This window comes from Dipodomys ordii, unplaced genomic scaffold, assembly GCF_000151885.1.
Source record: "Dipodomys ordii isolate 6190 unplaced genomic scaffold, Dord_2.0 Scaffold1, whole genome shotgun sequence".
In the NCBI taxonomy this organism is placed as follows: domain Eukaryota; kingdom Metazoa; phylum Chordata; class Mammalia; order Rodentia; family Heteromyidae; genus Dipodomys; species Dipodomys ordii.
The window spans coordinates 45,313,879-45,338,970 of NW_012267217.1; the positions used below are offsets into that span (position 1 = coordinate 45,313,879).

Below are 25,092 nucleotides of genomic sequence, written 5' to 3' on the forward strand. Positions count from 1 at the left end.
TGGGCCTGGGCACTGTCCCTCAGCTCTTCAGCTCAAGGCTAGTGCTCTGCCACTTGAGCCACAGTGCCACTTCTGGTTTTCTGGTGGTTTATTGGAGATAAGACTCTCATGGTCTTTACTGTCCTGGCTGGCCTTAAACCACAATCCTCAGCTCTCAGCCTCCTGAGTAGCTAGGATTATGGTATGAGCCACCACATGCGGCTCAAGGTTTTGTTTTTTTTTAAATATAAAATTCTTAACTGATCTGAAATGGTATGGATACTGTTAGTGTTTATTCTATTTACTATACATATTTCACTACAGAAACATTAATGTTTGCTTAATATTATAGGAATGCTGGACTGAGGGTTAATGCGACATGTACCCCATTTTCTAGAGTTTTGTTTTCTTTTAGAGACAGGCTTGATTATACACTACTGTATTTGTAGTTACATTTTTATAGAAACTTTTTAAAAATATTTTTTAGTTTTAAAATTGTTGGAATTTAAGTGGTTGTACAAAGGAGTTTCAATTCAATATATTAGTTTATGAGCATCTTGATCCATGTCACCTTTTTCCATATCAGAAACTTTTTTTTTTTTTTTTTGGTTGTGGGACTCAAACTCAGGACCTGGGAGCTGTCCCTGAGCCTCTTTGTGCTCAAGACTAGCACTCTACCACTTTGAGCCACAGCACCGCTTCCAGTTTTTGAGTGGTTAATTGGAGATAAAAGAGTCTCACGGGGATTTTTCTGCCCAGACTGGCTTTGAACCTCAGTCTTCAGTCTCAGCCCCCTATGTAGCTAGGATTACAAGTGTGTGCCACTGGTGCCCAAATGAGAAACATTTTTAAAATACAATTACCCATTTTGAAACTTCCTTTTCATAAATGAAAAAAAAGCCAAAGGGTTTATATTTCTTTGTAGTTTCATAAATATCACAATATGTATATAGTATAAGTTTTCTATTCAATAAAAGGTAGCTTACCTCATCTTCACCTAAGTTACATTTATCCAGAGGCTGAAGAATTACCATCCTCCAGCTGTTGAAGATACAAACCAGTTTCAAACAATTCTTATTTTTGGCAATTTTAGTCTCTAAGCATAGATAAATAATATCTTATTCAGGGTGACCTGTATAATTCTAATGGTTGAATTTAGCACATTATTCTTTTTTATAAATGAAGATAAAAAGAACAAAGAGAAGACTAACCTTTAGTTTTGGCTTAACAGCTAACAGTCTTTTATGCATAGCTGCATTTTCTATGTAATAAGTATGTACTAGATGAAAGTATGCTCATAAACTGACTTGGCCAAAAAGGAGGGAAAAAAGACCTGATTTGTAGTGTTTTGGGTATAAAAATGCTTATCATGACTCAGCTAAATAACAATGGGCTCATGGAATTCTACACTGAACAATCTACTAGTGCTACTAGCTAGCTTTAGCCTACCACTACAATAAAACTTGAAAAACATTGTTGCTGTAGAACATCCCAGTCACAAATGATACTATTTATTTTTATATCAACAGTTCTCATAATACCTCCCAGATTACTATATTTCCCTTAATACCTCAAAGTAATTATGCATGGGAGGATTTATGAAATTATAATATTGATGGATAAGAATTAATAGTTGTCCTGAGTGGGGAATATGGCTCAGTGGTAGAGTGCTTGCCTAGTATGCACGAAGCCCTGGGTTCAATTCCTCAGTACCACATAAATAGAAAAAGTCTGAAGTGGCACTGTGGCTCAAGTGGTAGAGTGTTAGCCTTGAGCAAAATAAGTTCAGGAGGGCTGGGAAGGTGGCTCAGTGGTAGAGCGCTTGCCTTACATGCATAAAGCCCTGGGTTTGATTCCTCAGCACCACATAAGCAAAAAGAAAAAAGCCAGAAGTGGCGCTGTGGCTCAAGTGGTAGAGTTAGCCTTGAGCTGAAGAGCTGAGGGATAGCGCCCAGGCCCCATGACTGGACCCATAAAAAAAAATCCTTTCAGCAAAATAAGTTCAGGAAAAGTGCCCAGGGCCTGACTGAAGCCCCAGGACTGTCAAAAAAAAAATAATGATAATTTTTTTAAAAAATAATTAATAGTTGTCACCCGGCTCATGTCTTGATTTTGATTTTCAGCCTTTTTCCATCTCTACTTCCTAGTGGTGCTATATTTTTAAGAAACTGCTTTTATTAATGACTTAACACACACACACTTGATTAACTTTGCTACCAACAGAAGCAGTTGTTTTTTTTTCTTTTTTGCCAGTCCTGGGGCTTATACTCAGGGCCTGGGCACTGTCCCTGAGCTGCTTTTTTTTTTTTTTTTTCTCCTCAAGGCTGGCACTCTTAACATTTGAGCCATAGCACCATTCAACTTTTTCTGTTTTATGTGTTACTGAGCAGTGGAACCCAGGGCTTCATGAATGCTAGGTAAGCACTCTTCCACTAAGCCACATTCCCAGCCCATCTTTTTTTTTTTCTTTTTAATTTTATTTTAAAGGTGATATACAGAGAGGTTACAGTTGTATAAGTCAGGCAATGAGTATATTTCCTTTTGAACAGTGTCACCCCCTCATTCTCTCTCAGATTTTTCCCTCCCACACAAGTTGTATAGTTCATTTCCAACACAGTGTCTAGTGAGTATTACTGCTGAATCAGTTCACCCCTTGTGCCATCATTCCTATACTTCTTCACTCCTCAAATCAGATAAACTAAGGCATTGTTTCTTATTGTCACAGGTGTTGCTGCCTCACTCTTGGAAACCTCTTGCAAATGCAGTTGCTTTCTTTGCAGCTTTCTGTGCCTGTTTAGTGGCAAAGATTTATTTGTTGCTGTAGCTTTTATGTCACTTAGGTAGTAAAGTACTATGTATATAGGTACCTAAATAAAATTTAATGTGAAAAAAGGCTTAGAATGTTCAGTTTACTAACTGAGAAATTGTCAGTTCTTAATTTAAACACACACACACACACAAACTGCAGTAGTTTTGGTACTACAGGGTACTTTTTTTTTTTTCATTTCCCCTATGGCTGTATAAGTAGCAAAGAAAGGAGAGCAGTATCCTTCTCTCTGAATTTAAGTTTACTAAAAACAAATAGGTAAAATATTAAAGTTTTTAAAGAAAGAAAAAATAGATAAAAATGTACATACCTTGGAGTAAGTATTTCCTTATATTGGAGTTTCTCTAACTTAGCTGGGGCTACTAATGACATGGGAATCACAATATTATCAATGTCATAAGAACTCTCACTTCTTAACCTCCGTCGTGCTGTGGTCTGCAAGACAAATATTGTACTGCTTTAGAGTAGTGTCTAGATACTTTTGGTGTTATCCTTCAATTAGTGAATGAAGAATAATATACAGAGTGTGACATAATCTTCATAAATACACTTATTAAAATCTGACTATAAAGTATGGCTGTCTTTTGTAAATCAGAATAATCTTGGCAAATAAAGAATGTCTATGTCTATAAATATTCCATTATTGGGAAAGGCTATGAAAATAATTAGTATTACAATCTTCATTTAAACTTGTTCCCTCAAGCTTTACACTGTTCATTTCTAAACGGTTCTACCTTTTGCCTTTCTATTCCAGGCTAGATAGCATCTTCAGCAACAACAGATCAGATAAAGAGAAACACTGGTCCTGAACTTGCATTAACAAGAGTGTATTTAAGCTTCATGAGTGGTACAGGGGGGAAAAACTTACTTGTGATGATGAACTCTGGATTCTTGATAGAACATTGACATTAGAGACAGCCGTGATATTGCAATGGGATCCTGGTTCTGTATGTTGAAAGGGAAATTCTTCAAATGTACTCCTTTCTCCTGCCATGGAAAGAAGCCTTCAAAATATCATACTTTAAATGTGACCAATGGATCTTAGAATTACCTTCCCAACTAGATGAGAAGTAATTGGTCCTTACTTATTTTTTATACAATTCATATATCGGCAAACAAAAGTAAGTTATTTACAAAGAATCTTAACCCATAATCTTGCTATAAGTATTTCCATTTTCTGAATTCATAGCATAGTTCTTCAGGGATATTTCATCTTTAGTAATCTTGTCTACTGTCTACCACATTCTTGTTTTCTGTGACACCTGTAGAGACTGCACTGTCAAGAGTAATCTTAATTTTCTTAACTTTATAGATAGATCATAGATATCTTTATATATCCTTATATAAATTATACAGTATTTTTATATATAGATCAATACCACATTTTGAGATTTTTCTACAATAGAGTACTATATTTTAAAAGTTCTTGTTCTCTCATACTCATTTCTATAGCATCTTGTACTTTATGAATGGTATTTCTTTACTCAGGATACTAAATGTTTATTGGCATCAGTGTTCCTTTCAAGTTATTTATTTTGCTTACAGGGTTTTTTTTTGTTTTGTTTTGTGTGTTGTATTGTTTTTGGGGTCCGGTCATGGGGCCTGAACTCTGGGCCTGGGCGCTGTCTCTCAGCTCTTCAGCTCAAGGCTAGTGCTCTACCAATGGAGCCACAGCACCACTTCTGGCTTTTTTCTTTTTGCTTATGTGGTGCTGAGGAATCGAACCCAGGGCCTCATGCATGCAAGGCAAGCGCTCTACCACTGAGCCATCTTCCCAGCCCCTGCTTACAGTATGTGAATATGTTTATTCACCTTTTTTGGAGGGAGAGTAGAGGACAGAGGCTTACTGTATATGTCAGACTGGCGCCAAATTGTGATCTTCCTGTGTCTGCCTCCTGAGTTGCTGGAGTTACCGGTATTAGCTACCACCTAATCACTTACTCCCATTGTATTCAGTAGGAATTTTTAAAAAACTTTTTCTAGACACTGTAACACTTAATACTTAGTCCATATTTATATTTGCTCAATTGTTAAAAATATCCTTTATGATGGCTTTCTTCAAATCAGGATCTGCATATTAAAACTGTTTATTATCTCTTGGACTTCTGAGGCTTCAGTTCATTTCTCTTAACATCCAGGCAAATATCCTGCAGTTTTAGAGTTAGGTAGTCATTTATTTGTGATACATAAATTAATTTGCTTTTCCATCCCTGTATATTTGTCAAATTGGAAACTGGATTGAAGTATGAATCAACTCAAGTGAAATATTGTACCTTGGTTAATGTACATCTCATAACACATATTAAGAAATTGACATCTTTTTTCTGTATTTTTAAAATTCATGTATGGAATATTTTAATATTTTTTAAAGGTAGGCAGTCTTTAGTTATCTGTTCTTAAAAGTGAAGACAGACACTTAGAATAATGAGATGTCTGGGCATGTGAGAGTTTGTGCATTTGGTGCCACAATGTACTTGATAGTAATTTAAGGTAGTAAGTTTGATCTATAAAATGAGATTGTGAAATGAAATGAAATCAATTTTGTGTAATTATAGTTTAGTACACTTAGGGTATTAATTTCTAATTTAATTGAGTATGTTGTTGACCTGTTATTAGGGGAAGACTTAACTAATGACTATAGTTTCATATTTAGTAGAGCAATGAAGATGAACCAAAAAGGTATGTAGACTGATTACTGTTCAGTTACTGGTCAGAGTATATCTTGCCAGTTTTATTTGTATTTATTTATTAGCTCCAACAGTAAATAACTTGATGACTCCCTTTCCAAGTCTCTAAAATAAACCACACTGGTATTAGAAGGGTTCTTGTTTCCACTGCTACTTCTTGATTAGCTTTGAACTGTAAGTATAAAGCCTCCTAAGGAGATGTGAACAAGGTGGCTGAGTGCCTTAGTTGCATCATGACTACTTTCTCAAATTCCTGAGGAACTTAGAAATGATAGTAGATTTGTGTCAGGCAGCCTTGTATTGTCCTAGTTTGAGTCCAGAAGAACCTTGGAGACTAAATCTTTTACAGACCACAGTAGATAGAAAACAGCTAGTCAGAAAATATGCAAAAGAAGTACTTGCCATAAATAGGTAACTAGTCTACAAATTCTGAATTACATGAATATGCTTACTGGGTCATGAATATTTATGTAACTAGTGATTCGTGTCTTATAAACTCCCATGAGACAGGGTTATTTGAAGAGACTTTTATTTTCAGTATTTAACACTAAAGATCATATCCCTATTGTAACCTACCTAATGCTGTTTCACTCAGATGCCTTTTCTTTCTTCCCTGTAAGAGTTGTGCAGATGATTCTGTCATCAGTTGAGGCTTACAAGTAGGAGAATATCCATTTCTCCATTGATTCAAAGTACTGTGTACTAAAAAAAAAGTAAAGAAATGTGAAATTTTATTCCTTATCACAGATAACATACTAATTTGATCTACTTACAACAGAGTAGAATTTTAAGATACTAGTTCAGTAATAAATGCAATAAATGATTGAGCACCAAGATGGATAACTCATAAACTAAAATTACCTGGAATAGTATGTTTGCTCCATTTTTTTTAAGAGAATAAGATGGGAAGGGAATCTATTCCCAAAGTCTTCCAAATTAGTGAAGATTATTTCAGATTTTGTTTGACTATGATCTGAATCTGAAGTTGTTTACCTTTAAATCCTAAATAATTCAGGACCAAGTAAGATTTGATGTGATCACAACAGACTTGGGACTCCTTGGAAACAAGAACTGGATTTTACCTCCCCTCTGATAATGACTAGCACTATTTCACTTTTTAAATTAAAAAAAAAATGTTTAACATGAGTTTTAAGTCAATATCTGTACCTCAGTTAACCTCTTCTAACAGCTATCTTGGGTTTCTGAAGATTAATGAGTTAGTACTTGCAATATATATCTCCCATGGCAATTGCAAATAAATGCTGGATTTATCATCCAGAGCACTATCTATTTGAACCTTAGGTATCCAGTAATGGTTTAATGCCCTTTTAGAAAGGGGTTTGCACGTATGGGAATAAATATTTAGGCTAAATTGCCAAACTCACTGCACTGAAATCAAAGTAGAGCCTACCAAAAATAGTCACAAGAGGATTCCAGTATTAGATGGCAAAGCACCCTACAAATAGTAGACAGAATTTTTATAGATAGGCTTATGCACAAATGAGCACATTTGTAAACAGAAAAGGAACTTAAACAATTTATAAGGCACTTTTGAAAAACTGATATCCTATGGACTTTGAAGAAAACCAAGTCAGAAGCATACTGGAAAGAGCTGTCATGAAAATATGATCAATTGCAAGAACCATATAAAGGAGAAGAAAAATGGGAGCACAACAATTATATGAAGCAAATGATAGGACTATGAAAGCTAATACCTACCTCAGCCAGGCTACTGCATTAGACCAAAATCAGCACTAGCGCAGAGAAATGGCCAGCTTGGGTATCAAAGTAGTGCCCACATTAAAATTCCCTCCCCTTTCCCAATTCCATTGGGAAGTAGTATGTATAGATGTAAATCTCTTATCCTTCTCAACAACAGTGAGTCATAACCTCCAACCTGAGAACAGACTTACATGGCAAAATCACCTAAAGGAGTAGTTAACTGGAGAATTCAGAAAATGTAAATAACATTTTTAAAGCAAGACCAGTAAAAGAGTGCTCTCAAAAGAAGTCTCAGAAGCAGAAAAGGCCAGAAATGGCACTGTGACTCAACTGGTAGAGTGCTAGCTTTGAGCACAAAGGTTCAGGGACAGTGCCCAGGCCTTGCAAAAAAAAAAAAAAAATCTCAGAACTGGCAAGTTTATAATTACATCTCAAAACCATCATAACTGAGCTAAGTAAGACTAGACACAGCTGGAAAATAAGAGAACAAAGCTGTGTAGAGTGACAATGAAGAGGAAGTCATATTTGAAATAATAATGGTTTCTTCAGAAAATTATAATTCTATTATTTCAAGGAACTTGAATGTGAAGAAAGTAACCCAGTTGTACATGACAGCTAAAGATAGATTAAAAGTAAGAAAGATGCTCAAGGCTGCAGGAAGCAGCAAAAAAAAAAAAAAAAAGTAGGCAGGAGCCCATCTGTTGGTTTTATGAGCCCTTCATTCCCTCAAATATCTTAATGGGAGTGAGGGGAATGAAAACTAAATTCACATTTTGAAAATGAACTCCCCCCTCCCCCGCTACAGTGATCAAAGGGAAATAAGAACTAAGCTATTTCAGCAGTATAAGTTAAGAAATTATTGCGCTTAATGTGAAGGAATGAAGATTTGGACATAAATTTGGCAATAGAGTATTATCCAACCATATATCTCTGAACTGAAATGTCCTTTTCAAAAAAAAAAAATGAATTTAATTGGAGCTAGTCATGTTAAGTGAGAGAGGCCAGATTCAAGCAAGTGGCACATTTTCTTTCATTTAGAATCTAGGCCTGATAAAGGGAATGAATGCAATTTTGAGGAGATCGGCAGAACAGGTGAAGGGAGAAAGATGATGGGGGCTGAATAGGAAAGACATGTTCATGATGTAGATGTCATGAACATGTAAAATACAAAGGCTGGGGGAAGATAAATGAGATCAACATGCTCAAAGGAGTGGTGAAGGCTGGATTGCTTGTGCAATGAGTGGTGTTCCTCTTTCCTCTGTGCATTGTAAAAGAAAACTGATATAGTCAAACTAGGAAAACAGGAAGTGATACAAAGAACTTTCTTTTTATACACTTAGATTGCTCAAATGTTAACATTTTATCACATTTGCTTCAACTGTGAACTCATTCCTGACATAAGGCTTCTTAACCCTTAATATGTTGGTGTGTATATCTCAAAAACAAGGACATTCTACATAGCCACACTTCTAAAGGCTTTACTCAAATTTCACAGGTTATTCCTATAATGGTTATATAGAAATTTCCAATCAACATCACATTCAGTTGTCAGATCTCCTTAAAGTCTGAAACAGTTTGACCCTCTTATTCATAACCTTCAATGTTTTGACAGGTTCCTTACATTGTTTGTATGTGCTATTTTGTCATGATGAGGCTAACCATGTATTTATTTGGATTTTCAATTTAACTTTTACCTACTTGTTGCCTGCCATTAGCAATGTTGTTATAAATGTAAAATCTGAAGGACAGTACAGGATAAATCCAAGCTCTGATTATATACAAAAACATTTGCCTAACTTACCCACTTTACACTGCAGGAATATCAAGCTATTTTTGGATACTTGTACACATTCCACTTTTAGATCTCCATTTTGTTTCCATTAAAACCTCTTTACAGAATACAAGTGAAAAGCATTTCAGTCAGCTGAGACTGTTAGGATGAGGCATTTCGGGTTCCATTCTATCTAGACTTCTTGAATCAATGTCTACATTGTAACAACACCCTCAATTGTCATATGTTTGCACATTAAAGTTTTAGAAGCACTGATTAGGGACACTCTGCCCTTTCTTGTTGGTCTTTGTGGAGTTTCTCCTTTTGCCCATTTTTCATCTCCCTTAACCTCTCCTCTTTGCCCTTAATTTCTGTTTTTTGTTGTTGTTTTGTTTCTTTTTTTTAATACTTCGTCACTTGATTGTCTGGCAGAGCAAGTGCTCAACAGAAGTCAAAACACTTAACAAAACAAAAATTAATGACCAAGTAACACATATGCCATGACCTACTTAATGCTTAATTATTTGGGAGGGGAGGGGAGATTGGTATACAAAAGAATATATCCTTTATTACTATAGCATTCAAGTCAACAATTCCATCTGTCGTGTGTGTGTACATGGATGCATGCACGCATGTATCAGTCAGCCAGCCCCTAGGGCTTGAACTCACAGCCTGAGCACTGTCCCAGAGCTGCTCAAGGCTAATACTTCAACCCTTGAACCACAGTTGCACTCCCAGCTTTTCTGGTAGTTTATTGGAGATAAGAATCTCATGGACTTGGCTGCCTTGGCTTGATTTAAACCAAGGTACTCAGATCTCAACCTCCTAAGTAGCTCTGATTATAGGCATGAGCCACCAGCTCTCAGACATACTAGGTTTTTTAGCTCAGAGCTCACATTTGGTAGGCAGGCACTGAACCACTGAGCCACAACTCCAGCCTTTTTCTGCACTGTTTGAGATAGGGTCTTGCTTTTTGCCCAGTCTGAGCCAGAAATGTAGTTCTATTTTATCCTTCTCACTGTAGCTAGGTAACATGTACAGCATCTATTGTTTGGAAAGGGGTCTTGCAAACTTGTTGCCTGATCTTGTATTGAGTCATGATCCTCCAGTTTTTCAGCCTCTTAACTTGCTATTGTATGTGACATATAATGTCATTGCATTACTGATACATTTGCAAGTCAAACAGCAGCAATAGAAGTATCACCTAATTTATACATATAACATACACATATACATATACATTCACTTTGCATACTCCCTTTCAACCATACATACATACATGTATGAGCATGTTTCAGATATGAATTCATAATTTAAAATGTGCAATTGAGTTGTTTTTTTTTGTTTGTTTTGTCGGTCGTGGGGCTTGAACTCTGGGCTTGGGCACTATCTCTGAGCTCTTCAGCTCAAGGCGAGCGCTCTACCACTTTCCACAGCGCCACTTCCAGTTTTCTAGTGGTTTATTGGAGGTAAGAGTCTCACAGACTTTCCTACCCGGACTGGCATTGAACTGCGATCCTCAGATCTCAGCCTCCTGAGTAGCTAGGATTACAGGCATGAGCCACCAGCACCAGCTTGTGCTTTTATCTTGTAACAAAGTTTCATTATTTTTGCAGATTGTTGCCTAACAACCCTTTGACACAATGGCATTTAGGTATTATGTACCTACCTGTTGGAGATCATAGTTGTTACCAACTGTTGTTAAGACCTACTATTTAAATACCTGTTTTTCATCATCACAATGAAATTCTTCCTATTGTGGAAAATTCTTAAAATAATTGTATTCATGGATATGTCTCAGAATACATCCCAGTGAATCACATCATGAACATGCTATGTATGAAGTTCTAGTTTTGTTTTTTTGTTTTGCTTTCTTCCCTAAGCATAAGTAATTGCTGATTTTCCTTTGTATTTTCATTGTTCTTTATCTTTGCTATGGACAAAACTCAAACATGAACAGACTAATGAACTCCTTATTGTTTAGCTTTAGTGTGATCAATCATGACCAATCTTGTTCTATCTCTCCCACCTTTTTTGTTGAAATATTTTAAAAACAATTCTTTTTATCATGTCAGCATGAATCCCTTAACAAACTTGACTAACTTATAAAGTAATGTGTAGGTGTCTAAATGTTATTACATATGACAAAAGTAATCATTAATATCTAGTATCTATGGTCACATTTCCTGAATGCTGAAAAGTTGTACATGGTAGTAATAGTAAAGGAGTCAGAGAGAGAGAACTGCCTTATTTCTGACTCCATCACTCACTAGTGATTGTTAACATTTAACCTTTGTGAACCTTGAATGTCCTTGAGCCTTTCCCTATATCTAACCTCTAATAAGTTCTTATTCTCTAGGCAAAAAAAGTTGATTTGTTTGGATAATCCAACAAGGTCTACACATTACATTTGATGCACATAATAAACATTTTTACATCATTTAAATTTTACAAATTTATACAAAATTAAGTGTTTTCAAGCTTCCACATCCCATTATTGTTTGATAAGCATGTTTCTATTGTTATGGAACTCCTAAGGTATTTTAAGGTTATTCTCCAGAATTGGTAATCATAGCTTTTATGTTCAAGTGGTTGCAAATTTCTGATCACAAAAAGAGTTTATGATGAATATATGTGAATATTGTTTCATACATCTTGGAATAACCAGATCAGGATATGGAGTAACAGTTAAGTAAACATTTAGTTTGAGCAGGTACAAAAGTAAACTTTTCTTTTTCACCAGAGTGAGCTTATAAGAAATTCATTACACCTTGTGAACAAATCTGACTGCTTCCCAGAAGGTTTCTATGCATGTTCTTAGTCTTATCTAAAATAACTAAGAATGCCATTTTTACCTCAGTAATATACTTCAGTATTCATTTATATTAAATGTGTTTTAATGTACCATGTAAGAGCAGATACTGTTTCATGAATCATTATTTAATTTTCATCTGTACAAATTAAAAATGAAAGTTGTTGTTTTATTCTTTAGAGCATTTGTTTTAGGCTAATTTGCTCTACTATTATTCAACTCAATTTGGGGACGTTTACTTAAGTATAATAAGAGCTAGTCCTTCAATCACTGGTGCCATATAAGGAACACAGCAAGACTTGGTTGTCATTAATATTTATAGATCAGTTATTTCCATACTAATAGAATAATACTTCCTTTTATCATACAATGAAACGTTGAATCTGTCTCTAGCTTCTTATTTAGTTTTCATGATCTGGCTTCCATCATTTCTCCAATAGTTTATTGATAATAACTTTATAAAATATTTTTTCTTTAAACATTTTTACTGGTTATCCTCCAGATTTTCTCCTCAGATTCACTTTATTGAAATAAAATATATCAGCCAGGCATGGGTGCACACACAGTTAGAAGTACTAGGAAGCTGAGGAAAGAGGTCCATGAATTCCATGAGGACCATGAGGCCAGGATGCACTACACACCGAGACTACCTCAGAAAACAAAGCAAAACACAAAGAATTATGAAACAAGTATAATTCTTAAAAACACATATCTCTGTGACTCTGATTAGAATTACATACTATTTATACATCAATTTGATAATTTAAAACTGCCTTCTGGCATGTACCGGATATTTTTTCTTTCCCTATAGAAAAAAATCCTCTCATGGTCCTTAGTAAACTGTTGAAGTTTCCTTCATGTAAGTTCCTGTTAACTTCAATCAGATACATTATCATATGACTAGGATGATTTTTTTTCACATTCTTATTGAATTATTGTTATTAGAATGGTTTTTTTTTTCTTCAGTGCTGGCCATTGAACCCTACCCCTTTCTACCATGGAGCAATATTAATTAACAGCCTTAAAAACTATAAAACTTAAGTCTAACATGCATTTGTTTGACTCTTGGGATAGATGGTAATTTCATCAGGAAATTATCTTAGTTTGGTATTAATATTTTTCACTTTGCAGACAGATTGTTGTTGAAGCTTTTCTTCTTTGTAATTCCTTCCAAGTATAGTCAGTGCTTTCATACTCTTTCAGAGCACTCATGAGCATTTCATTATAATTTATTTTAAGTCTTATTACGTAGTTTTAATCTTTTAATTAAAAATTCTCAGAACCAACTAAAATTCATTCTGATTCATCATAATGGAATGAATATATGAAAATATTTACTCAGAAAAACTATTGTTTATTAAAGGGTTCTTCATTTTCTCATTGATATAAATGTAGGAAATACTTATGTACTATATTTTAAAATATATAAATATGTTGTAAACAAATATGCATAAAGTACCATAGGGTATTGCATGAATATATTTTTCAAAATAAGAGCAAAGTAGAAATCTGTGCTAATTTACGGACTTTTGGAATGTGTGCTATATGTATATGATGGAGCTAATATTTTTCTAACAGTTCCTTTTATATTTCACTTTTTTAATCTTTCCAATAGACTATGGAATTATTTTAATCAAATCTACTTAAAGTTTAAATTACACTGCACTAAAAATAAGACTAATAGAAAGTTGATATCCTTATTAATTTTTCAGAGATGAATGCTATTTCCCAAGTTTATTTTTAAAAAATCCTATTATTATTTCAAAATTATTTCTTAATTTTCACTCACAAGGATAAAACAGGCATGTTTTATCCTGTTTTCTTCTTTTTTTTTCTTTCTTTTCTGATGCTAGAGATTGAATGCAAGGACTTCATGCATGCTAGACAACTCGTGTATTTTCTGTGTGTGTGTAATTGAAGAAGGTAAATATTAAAAATTATAGATGGGGGCTGGGAAAGTGGCTCAGTGGTAGAGTGTTTGCCTGGTATGCATGAGACCCTGAGTTTGATTCCTCAGCACCACATAAGCAGAAAAGGCCATAAGTGGCTCAAGTGGTAGAGTCCTAGCCTTGAGCTGAAGAGCTGAGGGACAGCGCCCAGGCCCAGAGTACAAGCCCTACGACCAACAAAAAAATAAACTATAAAATAAAAATTAAAGATGTATATTAAATCTTTTGTTAAATTTTATTTACTTAGAATGCAAAAGTAATGAGTGTGTAGAATATAAAAAGGTCTATAAAGTACAAAATATGAAAATGTGGCCTACCAGGTGGTGGTGAGATGATGCATCCTCCTACAAACTTATTTTCAGCAAGATTTCCTTTGATTTCATTCTTCTTCAAAAACGTTTCAAAATGAAAATGGAGAGGCACATCTGGAAAAATGAAACAAAAATATTTTAAGTAAGTATCACTCTTTACAGGATGTGTTTGGAAGGAAAAAAGGTTGGACCACCGAGAACAGTAAAGAGGGACAATAAGGTAATCAGGTGAGGGTGTGATCAAAGCACATTCTATTCAGGCATGAAAATGTTATATACAATTGATATACTTAATGGAAAATTTAAAAACAAACACCATGGATGTACTACTAAAATAATTACTGAGAAGCATTTCAGCATAGCCCTGTTACCAAAAAAGGGGTTCACATTTAACAAAGGAGATTAAAAGCTAGTAACATTTCAAAATAAACCAATTTTAAGAAATTGGAAAAATTAACTTACACATAGAACATGTGACTAGATTCTAATAACACTGTGTAGTGATGATGGATAAAACACATTTAACGATTAGGTTTTACTATAGAATATATTTGAAGATGCTTCAATATTTTTGACGAGGCTTACCTGATGGCAGTGAGAGAACAGAATGGAAAGAAGAATCTAACTCTGAGACATGTTCTCTGAGTGTCTGAGACTTTAAGTTGTGTTCACAGTTACTCCAAGTTGAAGATGACTGAAGACAAGGCATTTGTGTAGCATTTAAAAATGTTTCTTTTGAAGGTAAAGTCTGCAAGAGAAAAAAAAAAGATCATTTAAAAGCTTCACTATTGCTTAAAAACTACATGACACACTGTTAACAGATATACGGAATCTGAATAATACCAGTAGAAAATCCTGGCTTAAGTATTCACCTTTGATGGAGACCTTTAAAATGCTATAGACCAAATGAGAGAAGCTAGTGAAGAACTGTTTATGGGTGCCAAGACAATTCATTGGGAAAAGAATAGTTTCATCAACAAATGGTACTAGGACAATAAGATGTGCACAGTGAAAAAAGCAAGGAATGAAAGTGAGCTCCTACTTCATACCACCTTCCGAAATAACTTAGAATGGATGAATGACTTGAAAAGCAGAAACTGCAAATATCTCAGAAGAAAACACACCAAAAAAAACCACATTATATTGGCATTGATAGTTGAGTTTTAAATAAGAAACCAATAACATGAAAGACAAAAGAAGCAATAGGCTGGACTTCATCAGAATTTAAAACTTCTATGCATCAAAAGTCATTATCAATGAGCAGGCATAGTGGTGCACAACTGTAATCCCAGGACTCAAGAGGCTAAGACAGGAGAATTGAGAGTTCAAAGCCCACTTTGGGTACATAGTGCAATACTATGTTTCAAGAAAACCAAACTTCATTTTCAAGAAAGCAGAAGAACACCTGTAGAATTGGACAAAGCATACGTAAATCACATATCAAGTAAAAGTAAAATAGAATTTATATCTTTACAAAAGTAAACTCAATTTTAAAATGGGCAAAAGACTCAGCATTTCCCAAAGAATATGCATACATGGCCAGCAAGCGTATGAAAATAAGGTCAGCAACACTGATTATTAACTAGGGAATCATAAATCTGAAATAGGGTTTTTTTTAAAAACTCATACCTGTTCACTCAAATATTTCCTTTTGAATCATGCACTATTTTTTAAAAGTCACACTTTTAAAAAGCATTTTCCAGTTTTCTGTATAATTTATCCACAGAATTTTAAGCTTCTAAAATGATTTAAGAGGAAGTGGCGCTGTGGCTCAAGTGGTAAAGCACTAGCCTTGAGCTGAAGAGCTGAAGGACAGCACCCAGGCCCAGAGTTCAAGACCCGTGACTGACTGACTAAATAAATAAATGGTTTAAGAATACCAAAAGAATATAACATTGTCTAAAATAGAAAGATAAAAGTTAAAAATATTATCACATGTAGTTCTTAGCCTGGTGAAGAAACAGAAGACTGCCTTCATTCCAAAGTGGCTTTGGCTGAAGGCTCATTTGATCAGAGGTAGCCACGACCCTATAATTTATAATCTCAGTTTTTATGCTTTCATCTCATGTTGTGTTTCCCTAAATAATATTAATTTTGCTTGTCTCTGAATTTGGTATAAGTCCAAATTTGTTTTTGCTTCATGTTTCTATTTCCACTGTGGTACAGAATTTGATGATATGACTATCAGGGACCGTTTCTAATTTGTAGCTGTCCTATACAGTACTTGAGTACTATGTATAGATCATGATGTTATACAAAACCACTCATTGTTCTACAAAATCCTTTAGATACCTTTTAAAACAGCCCCAAACTATGGGCATTTCTGTCTTCAGTGATATTTATCAAATTCTTAAAAAAAAAATTAGTTACTCCACAGTACTGTGTATAAGCAGTCATATTGCTTCATAGACACACCAAAATGTATTATTTTTCTTTAATTTTTTTTCCTTTTTGGTAGCTATAAACAATACTAAATTGTTTTACTTTTCTCTTTCAAATGAACATGAAGTGGCCACACTGTAAATTTATAAGTGGATAGAATGTCTTGTTTGTTAAATGGCATGGTCTAGTTTTTTGCTCATTTTAAATTGGTTGGTATTTTCTTCTTTTACTAGTTATTCTAACTAGGTGCTCTAAGGTTGTCATGTGTGTGACAAATACCTTCTACATAGGCTTGTTTTCTGTGTTTTGTTTTTGTGTTTGCTTTGTCAAAGTCCTGGGGCTTGAACTCAGGCTGTGCACTGTCCCTGAGTTTTGATGCTTAAAGCTAGCATTCTAGCCCTGTGCCAATGGCTCACGCCTGTAATCCTAACTACTCAGGAGGCTGAGATCTGAGGCTTGTGGTTCACAGCCTGCCCAGGCAGAAAAATTGCAGGACTCTTAATCTCCAATAAACTACTCAAGCCGAAAGGGTGCTATACTCAACTGGCAGAGCACTGGCCTGGAGCAGAAGAAGCTCAAAAAACAAAACAAAAACCCTAGCTTTCTACCACTAGACCCATATCTCCACTTCCAACTTCCTTGTTTGTTAATTAGAGATAACAGTCTGGTAGGCTTTCCTGCCTAGGCTGGCTTAGAACCTCAATCCTCATATCTTAGCCCCACTTAGTAACCAAGATTATAAGCAAGAGCCTCTGGTGCCCAGCTTGCTTTCTGTTTACTAAACTGAAATTTTTCATTTTAATGTTGTTAATTTTGTAGATTTATAACAATATTCTCCTGTTCTGAGAAAAACATTACATATTATCTTCTAGAACACTTCTCAGTATTTTCTTTTATGTTTAATTCTGCAGTTTATCCAAACTGCATTTTCACTTATATGGATAATTATATAACTATCCTGGCACTACTAACTTAAAAGTTGTCTTTTCCTGACCTCTCTTCAAATATCTCATGTCCATATATATAAAGTCTGTCTCTGAGCTCTTGTGACTGTTTTTTGTTTACTTGCCTATGCAACCCTGCACCAATGCCAAACTCTTTAGTTTTGTGATTTTAAAGTAATATTTGCATCTGATAGGACAAATCCTTTCACTGTGTTCTTTGAGAATGTCACATTTTTTTCTTGACCTTTTACATTGGCATGTGCAATTCAAAAAGGAATGTCAAGATCTAAGCATTCACACACATATCTAAGCACATGGATAAATAAACTGATGAGATTTTGCTAGAGACTAAAGTTATAGGTGAATGTAGAATGTGGAAGTAATTGACATTTTTGCAATAGTTCATTTTTCTGAAGATGAATGTGTATATCTCACCCTAAGTTTTCTTTAATATCTCTAAAGTTTTATAGACTTCCTGTCATTGGACTTGTACATTACAAAGTTATTTAATATTTTATCCAATTCTAATTATTTTTAAATTAATTTTCCTTTTACTGAAAAATAATATATATTACATATACTATATATAAAGTTACTATGAATTCATCTGTATTCTTTAGGGATTCTTTAAAGAAGAGGTGACCATTTTGAATCTTCTCCAAATTCCTAACTTTTCTTACTTTTGCAACAAGGTTGTAGTAAAAGGCAGACTACCCGTAACAAGAGTGGACCTCCTATGTCATTGCAGACTTGATGGCATTTTTAAATCGCATTAAGAAAGTTACTTTCTATTCCAGAGTTGTTGTTTTTGTAATCAAAGCTTGTTTTCTATACTGTTTAGATAACCAAATGATTTCTCTTCTATAAGTGGCAAACTAATTTATTTGTTAACATTAAAAACAGTGCAAAGCTGATTTTCTCAGTATGTTTTATTGTTGAGATTTCTCTACAGTTTCTATGTTCATAAGGAGATAAGCCTATTTGAAAATGTTCCTTTTGTTTATATAAAAGTATACAATACTCAGTTACTTTTCTTTTGATTGTGTAGGGTTGGAATTACTTTTTAACTGTTTAATAGAATTTGATCATAAAATCATTCAGTTTGTTTAAGGATAATACACATACACACACACACACACACACACACACACACACACACCTTTTGTGTATAGTGCTAGGAACAGAGTCTAATGACACATAGGCCAGTAAGCTCTTTACCTGTATGCTATACTTCCAGTCCTTTATTTCTTATTAAATCAGCTTTCATAAAAAAATAGACTTTTCATAAATGGACTGTGTTCATTTTATATGGACTTTGCCCTTTATAGTCATCTATGGGAAAATGTGCTAAAATGTGTTTTGGTTGAATACCACTTTGGATATAATTTAGGTTCTATTTTTTAAAAAGAAAGGGAAAACTGGGCAGGAAAGGTGGCTCAGTGGTAGAGTGCTTGCCTTGCATGCATAAGGCCCTGGATTCGATTCCTCAGTACCACATAAGCAAAAAGAAAAAAAGCCGGAAGTGGCGTTGTGGCTCAAGTGGTAGAGCACTAGCCTTGAGCTGAAGAGCTGAGGGACAGCGCCCAGGCCCAGAGTTCAAGCCCACAACTGGACACCCCCCCAAAAAAATTAAAATTAGGGAAAATTGATGTTATGTAAGCAAGTAAGTGGTAAGTAAATATAGAACTCTGCTAAGAACTATATTGTCTGAGCAATAAGGCTGAAAAATTCTCTTAAGATTTATCAGAAATAGTGTAGATAACTGGCATCATAGCAGAATATCAAAAACTCAAACTTTGGTCTCTCCTTATAACAATAAAATACTTAGAAGAATTTGCATATCTGTCCATTTATTCTAAAAGTACGCTGTTACTAAAGTCAGAACTCTTCTCACATAGGACTTATTATGTATTAGGTAATTAAATAGTTTGTCTTTTATAAGGATTCAGTTGTGGTAATGCTTTGTTGTTGTTGTTGGTCGTAGGGCCTTAACTCTGGGCCTAGGTGCTGTCCCTCAGCTCTTCAGCTCAAGGCTAGCACCCTACCACTTGAGCTACTTCTGGCTTTTTTCTGCTTATGTGGTACAGAGGACTTGAACCCAGGGCTTCATGCATGCAAGGCAAGCATTCTATCACTGAGCCAACTTCGCAGCCCCGTGGTAATGCATTTTTGATTTTGAAGAAGTCAAAAGAAGATTATTACATATCTGTGTTCTTTATGTACCCAGACTACTTTGCGTCTACAAAGAAAAGGGGTAGGAATAAAAGGCAGGAATAAAAATAAAAAGGAATAATAAGATACACAACAGGCTAAAAACATGAAATAATCAATAAAATTTTTCATTGCTTAGAAACATTTCAAATGACTAAAAACATGAGAACATGAGTTAACATTTAAAACTCTAAAAACTTTATAAAAATAAAGCTGTCACAGATTTAACATTTTAACACAGTTTTTTGATAATATGTATTCAATATAGAAACTAGTACTGCTGTTTCAAGAAACTGCTAAGCACTTCCCAAGTTGCAGGAATAGTGACCTATAAATTATAAAGCACTGCATTCATTTATATATGTGTGTATGTATTACCTCCTAAACAATATGGAAAGTGATTACTAATTTTAACGTGTTACTACTGGTATAATGACACTTCAGTATAGGAAGGGCAAATAGTATAGCATGTCTGTTACTAGGCTTCCCATTATTTGTTGTAAGTATTGTTTATTAATCATAGCATTAGTTTCCCAAGCCCAGAAGCCAAAATCTCTCTCAAATGATGCTTTAGAAAACCAAAAGACCCTATCAATCAATTATAATAAGCAACAGAGATGGAAAATATTTTCCATTCTTTCCTCAGTGCTTTGAAAAATTAATACACTACATTAGGAAGAATGGACATAGAAAAACCACTTAGAGCTAAAGACCACACAAGTTAAAAGAATGTGATTTAGGGTTTATCTTCTAAAAGACATAAAATTTTTCACTCACCACAATAATGGGACTTATAGTGTTATAAATTAGATGACATGAAATTGAGAGCCAGATCTAGAGCATGTTCTACTCAATTCTTTGTAAGTGTACTATTCATATTTGTCTCAGACATTTTGTAAAATGACTTTAGCAATACCATAATTTAATGTCTTTTCTTTTTCTATCCTTTTCTTGAAATGTAACTTTAATCAAGATACATTGCACTCATAAACTGACATGTTTAATTGCAACCTCTTTGTACAAGTTGTACAAATAGATAAAAATAAAAAGAACTTTAGCTGTAGTAAGTCAGCTAAGATTGTTACTTTCTTTACTCAGTACAGCTCACTGCTGTATATCGAATATCTTAACTGATTTCCCCAATCTCTCTATATTACAAATCATCCTGTTCAAAGGCCCAATGTTAATTTTTCCAAAATATCTTCAACATTTCACTTCTCCATACCAAAACTATCAATAATTCCCAATGTTTTAATATTGGATGATTATTGTCATCATTCTCATTCACATTTGATCAAGGCCTATATGCTGGCAATCCTTCAAATGTGTTATTAAACAACAGTACAACTCTACAAGATAGTCTTATTTACATTCTACTTTCTTAGATTCATCTAATATCTTAATTTAGGGTTATTCATAGGCTTAAAAGCAGACTCCAAGTTTAACACTGCTTGACAGTAATTAGCACAAATTCCTCCCATCCTTGAATATATCTCTCTTTGCTATAACACCCTTCTAAAGATGATATATATTTCTCTGTCCTCTTGAATCTGGACTGGCCAAGTGAATAGCTGTGCCCTACAAAATGCTGAGGAAATGATGTTTAAATCTGGGCCGTAGACTTTAAGAGGCTTAATCATTTCCTTCTTCTCATCTTAGAGAACTGTCTTGAGGATCAATGGAAGGAAGCCATTTTAGTGTATGCAGTATGAGCAGTCACATGGAGGAGAAATGAGTGGTTCCAGCCAACAGAAAGAACAATGTGTCAGATGAGTGGGATTGACCATCTTTTACAGCTGAGCTGAGTCTCCAGCTAAATATAATCCCATTTTTATGAAAGAGGACAGTAAAGCAGCAAGTAATCTGCACAATAGTGATACTTAGATCACTATATAATATGAAGAACTGACTGTTGAAGCCATGGTTCAAAGGCAAAGCACTTGCTTCCCATACATGAGACCTAGAGTTCTGTTCCCAGCACAGAAAAACAAAACAAAACAAAATCAGAGAAGTAAAACTAGGACTTCAATCCCCTGTGTCTTTTAGAACCTACACATGAAGCCACTAAAATGTACTGCTGCTTTTTATAATTTGATACCTTCTGAATTGATCCACAATTACAAGTTATCTAACCCATAAAATCCCTAGAAGTTGAAGTGATGCAGACAGAAACTCCTCGACTAAGACTCTTCCCCCACTGTTTAAGCAGATGCTCCAATAAGTGGAGTTGAATTTGGCATGGAACATACAGGCTTTTCAGTAATACAAGAATAATGCTTAAGTCACTGTTTCATTCAAATAAATACTTCTTAGGTTCTGGAATTAACCTACTTTTATTTCAATATCATTATTTGTTACCTCACTCAAACTTTTCTTGTCTCTTCCCTCAGTGTAGAAGGGAAGATTATCTAGGACTCCTATATCAAAATGTAATTCATCATATTTAGCCAATAGAAATTTATGTAAAATCATGATATTATTTTCCTTAAAATTCTTATGTGTTCAACAAAATAGCCTTCATTCATTTAAGGTTACATACCTGATAATTCACAAATGAAACATATATATACACACACACATATCCTTATTTATACAACTGGATAATAGTTTTATGTCACCAGTACTGTAATTTGTTTGTTTTTGGTCAGTCATAGGGCTTGAACTCTGGACCTGTGTGCTGTCCCTGAGCTCTTCAGCTCAAGGTAAGCGCTCTACCACTTGAGCCACAGTGCCACTTCTGGTTTTCTGGTAGTTAATTGGAGATAACAGTTTCATGGACTTTCCTGCATAGGCTGGCTTTGAACCGCGATCCTCAGATCTCAGCCTCCTGAGTAGCTAGGATGACAGGCCTGAGCCTGTAATCAGCTCCCAGCTAGTACTGTAATTTGATATCCTATGGAACGACAATGAGGAGTTAGACTACTAAACACTAAAGAAAATGCACAAAAGAACACAAAAACAGAAAATTAAAGCAATACGATGCATATGTTATAAACATTGAAATATTGTTTTACTTGTAAACATGTTTTCTTTGTAAATATTAGGTCTAATATAATTGTGTGCATATTACATTACATGCTAAAATCCACGAACAATGAAAGTGTATTTCTGTTCAAAATAGTTTCCACCCAACATTCCATATTTTATGTTTTATTCAGTACTTATGCAAGTCCAGTTTCTCAAAATGCAAATAACATTCTTTAGAGTTCAATGTCATTGGTAGTTTACCAAAGATTTTAAAGGTCACCTAGTTACAAAACTGGTTAGTTATATTTGCATAAGGAAAGGGAAAAAAAAGTTAAGAGAATGTAAAGACTACCAAGACATGAAAGACGCTTAAGAGCATTAGATACCAGAGGGAATGGCAAACACATGGAAGATAATGAAAGTCACGTGAGGATCCTGCAAATCAAGTTTTATTCATTTATAAACACCGATTGGGTCATACCCCTCAGCAAACTGTGCTCTAGAGATACAAACATTAGTAAAGAAGATGCCATCATCTCCCAGTATGGAAGAAAGTGAAGGGAACATGGTCAGATAAAACTCTTGCTTTACCAACCTCCTACTCTCACTCCCAACCTTCACCACAGTTTTATACATATATCAAATAAAATAACCCCATTTACCTTAGTAAATTTCTTGGCTTTAATTTTTGTTCACTCAGATTTACTTAATAAAATCTTACAGTGAATAAGCCCAGTACTCTAAAGATTTTTATCAATAAATAGTGATTAATCACCACCCTAATTTAAATATTTAAAGTTACCTACGACCTGTTTCTATTGAAAGCTGACTTGAAAATTCATAACCTGGGTGCACGAAAACATACTCCTTTTCCAGTGGGAAATTCCCTTTTACCAGGAGTTAGGGTGCTACTGCTACATAAGCCTGAGATTACAATAATGTAGGAGTTAAATTCACATAGAATTTGGGAATACAGACTATTACAGTGTATTATTAAAGTGTATTATACAGTCAGAGGGACATTTTCCTTTGATTCTTAATTGCAAGTCAAAGTTTATCCTAAAGAATTATATTAGTCCCAGGTATTAGTGGTTCAGCATGTAATCATAGTTACTCAGGAGGCTGAGATCTGAGGTTCACAGTCCAAAGCCATATGGAACAGGAACATCTGTGAGACTCTTAACTCCAATTACCACCAAAAGAGCTAAAAGCAGAGCTGTGGCTCAAGTGTAGAGCACTAGCCTTTAACAAAAAAGTGTAGTCTCTAGTCAGGCTCTGGTGGCTTACACCTATAATCCTAGCTGAGATCTGAGGGTTATGGTTTGAAGCCAGTCCAGGTAGAAAAGTCCATGAGACTCCTATTTCTAGTAAACTACTCAAAAAAAGCCAGAAATGGTGCTGTAGTTCAAGTGGTAAAGCCCTAGACTTAAGCACAAAGAGACACAGGGATAGTTCCCAGGCCCTTAGTTCAAGTCCCAGGACTGGCAAAAAAAAAAAAGGTGCAGTTCCTGAGTTGAAGTTCTGGAACACACACACACACACACATACACGAATGCTATTAACAATTTAGCTCATTCCTGTAATCCCAGATTCTTGGGAGATGGTTAAGATTGTTAGGATTGGAAGTAGTGCTGTGGCTCAAGCGGTAGAGCGCTTGCCTTGAGCTGAAAAGCACAGGGACAGTGCCCAAGCCCAGAGTTCAAGCCCCACGACCAACCAAAAAAAAAAGAAAGAAAAAGTCATTAAAATAATGGGGCTGGGAAGGTGGCTCAGTGGTAGAGTGCTTGTCTTGCATGCATGAGGCCCTGGGTTTAACTTCTCAGCACCACATAAACAGAAAAGGTGACACTGTGGCTTAAGTGGTAGAGTGCTAACCTTGAGCTGAGGAGCTCAGTGATAGTGCCCAGGCCCAGAGTTCAGTCCCCATGACCGACAAAAAAAAAAAAAAAAAAAAGATTGTTAGGATCACAGCTCAAGGAGCAGGAAAACAAAAACTTACTAGGTTACCTTCTTGATGAAGAGCTGGATGTAGTGCTGTGTACCTCTTATCTTAGCCATCAGAAAACCTAAAACAAATGGATTGCGACCAAGTAGAAGCCTCAGGAGGAAGCAAAATCCTACCTAAAAATAACTAACAAAATGCCGGGCGCTGGTGGCTTCACGCCTGTTACCCTAGCTACTCAGGAGGCTGAGATCTGAGGATCGCGGTTCAAAGCTAGCCCGGACCGTGAGACTCCTATCTCCAATAAACCACCAGAAAACCGGAAGTGGTGCTGTAGCTCAAGTGGTAGTGCGCTCACCTTGAGCTGAAGAGCTGAGGGACAGCACTCAGGCCCAGAGTTCAAGCCCCACGACCAACAACAACAAAAAAAAAACTAACAAAGGTCAGGGTCAGAAGTGTGGCGTGGAGGTAAGACCACCTGCTTAGGAAATGTGAGGCCTTGAGATTAAATCCGAATACTGGCCATATTTATGTTTTAAAAAATTATGCTGGGCTGGAAAGGTGGCTTAGCAGTAGAGTTCTTGTGTA

General features: G+C 35.2%; 1 protein-coding gene across 3 annotated transcripts in view; it reads right to left on the minus strand.

Moving 5' to 3' along the window:
* Kansl1l (KAT8 regulatory NSL complex subunit 1-like) overlaps positions 1 to 25,092 on the minus strand; it is a 104,864-nt gene that overhangs the window by 6,047 nt on the left and 73,725 nt on the right. For all 3 annotated transcript variants that reach the window (XM_013009123.1, XM_013009142.1, XM_013009133.1), the window contains 6 exons: positions 14,644 to 14,806; positions 14,065 to 14,172; positions 6,070 to 6,195; positions 3,675 to 3,793; positions 3,117 to 3,241; positions 966 to 1,020 (listed from right to left, as the gene is read on the minus strand). In XM_013009123.1, the coding sequence (XP_012864577.1) occupies positions 966 to 1,020; positions 3,117 to 3,241; positions 3,675 to 3,793; positions 6,070 to 6,195; positions 14,065 to 14,172; positions 14,644 to 14,806 (696 nt within the window). The remainder of the gene's footprint in view (positions 1 to 965; positions 1,021 to 3,116; positions 3,242 to 3,674; positions 3,794 to 6,069; positions 6,196 to 14,064; positions 14,173 to 14,643; positions 14,807 to 25,092) is intronic.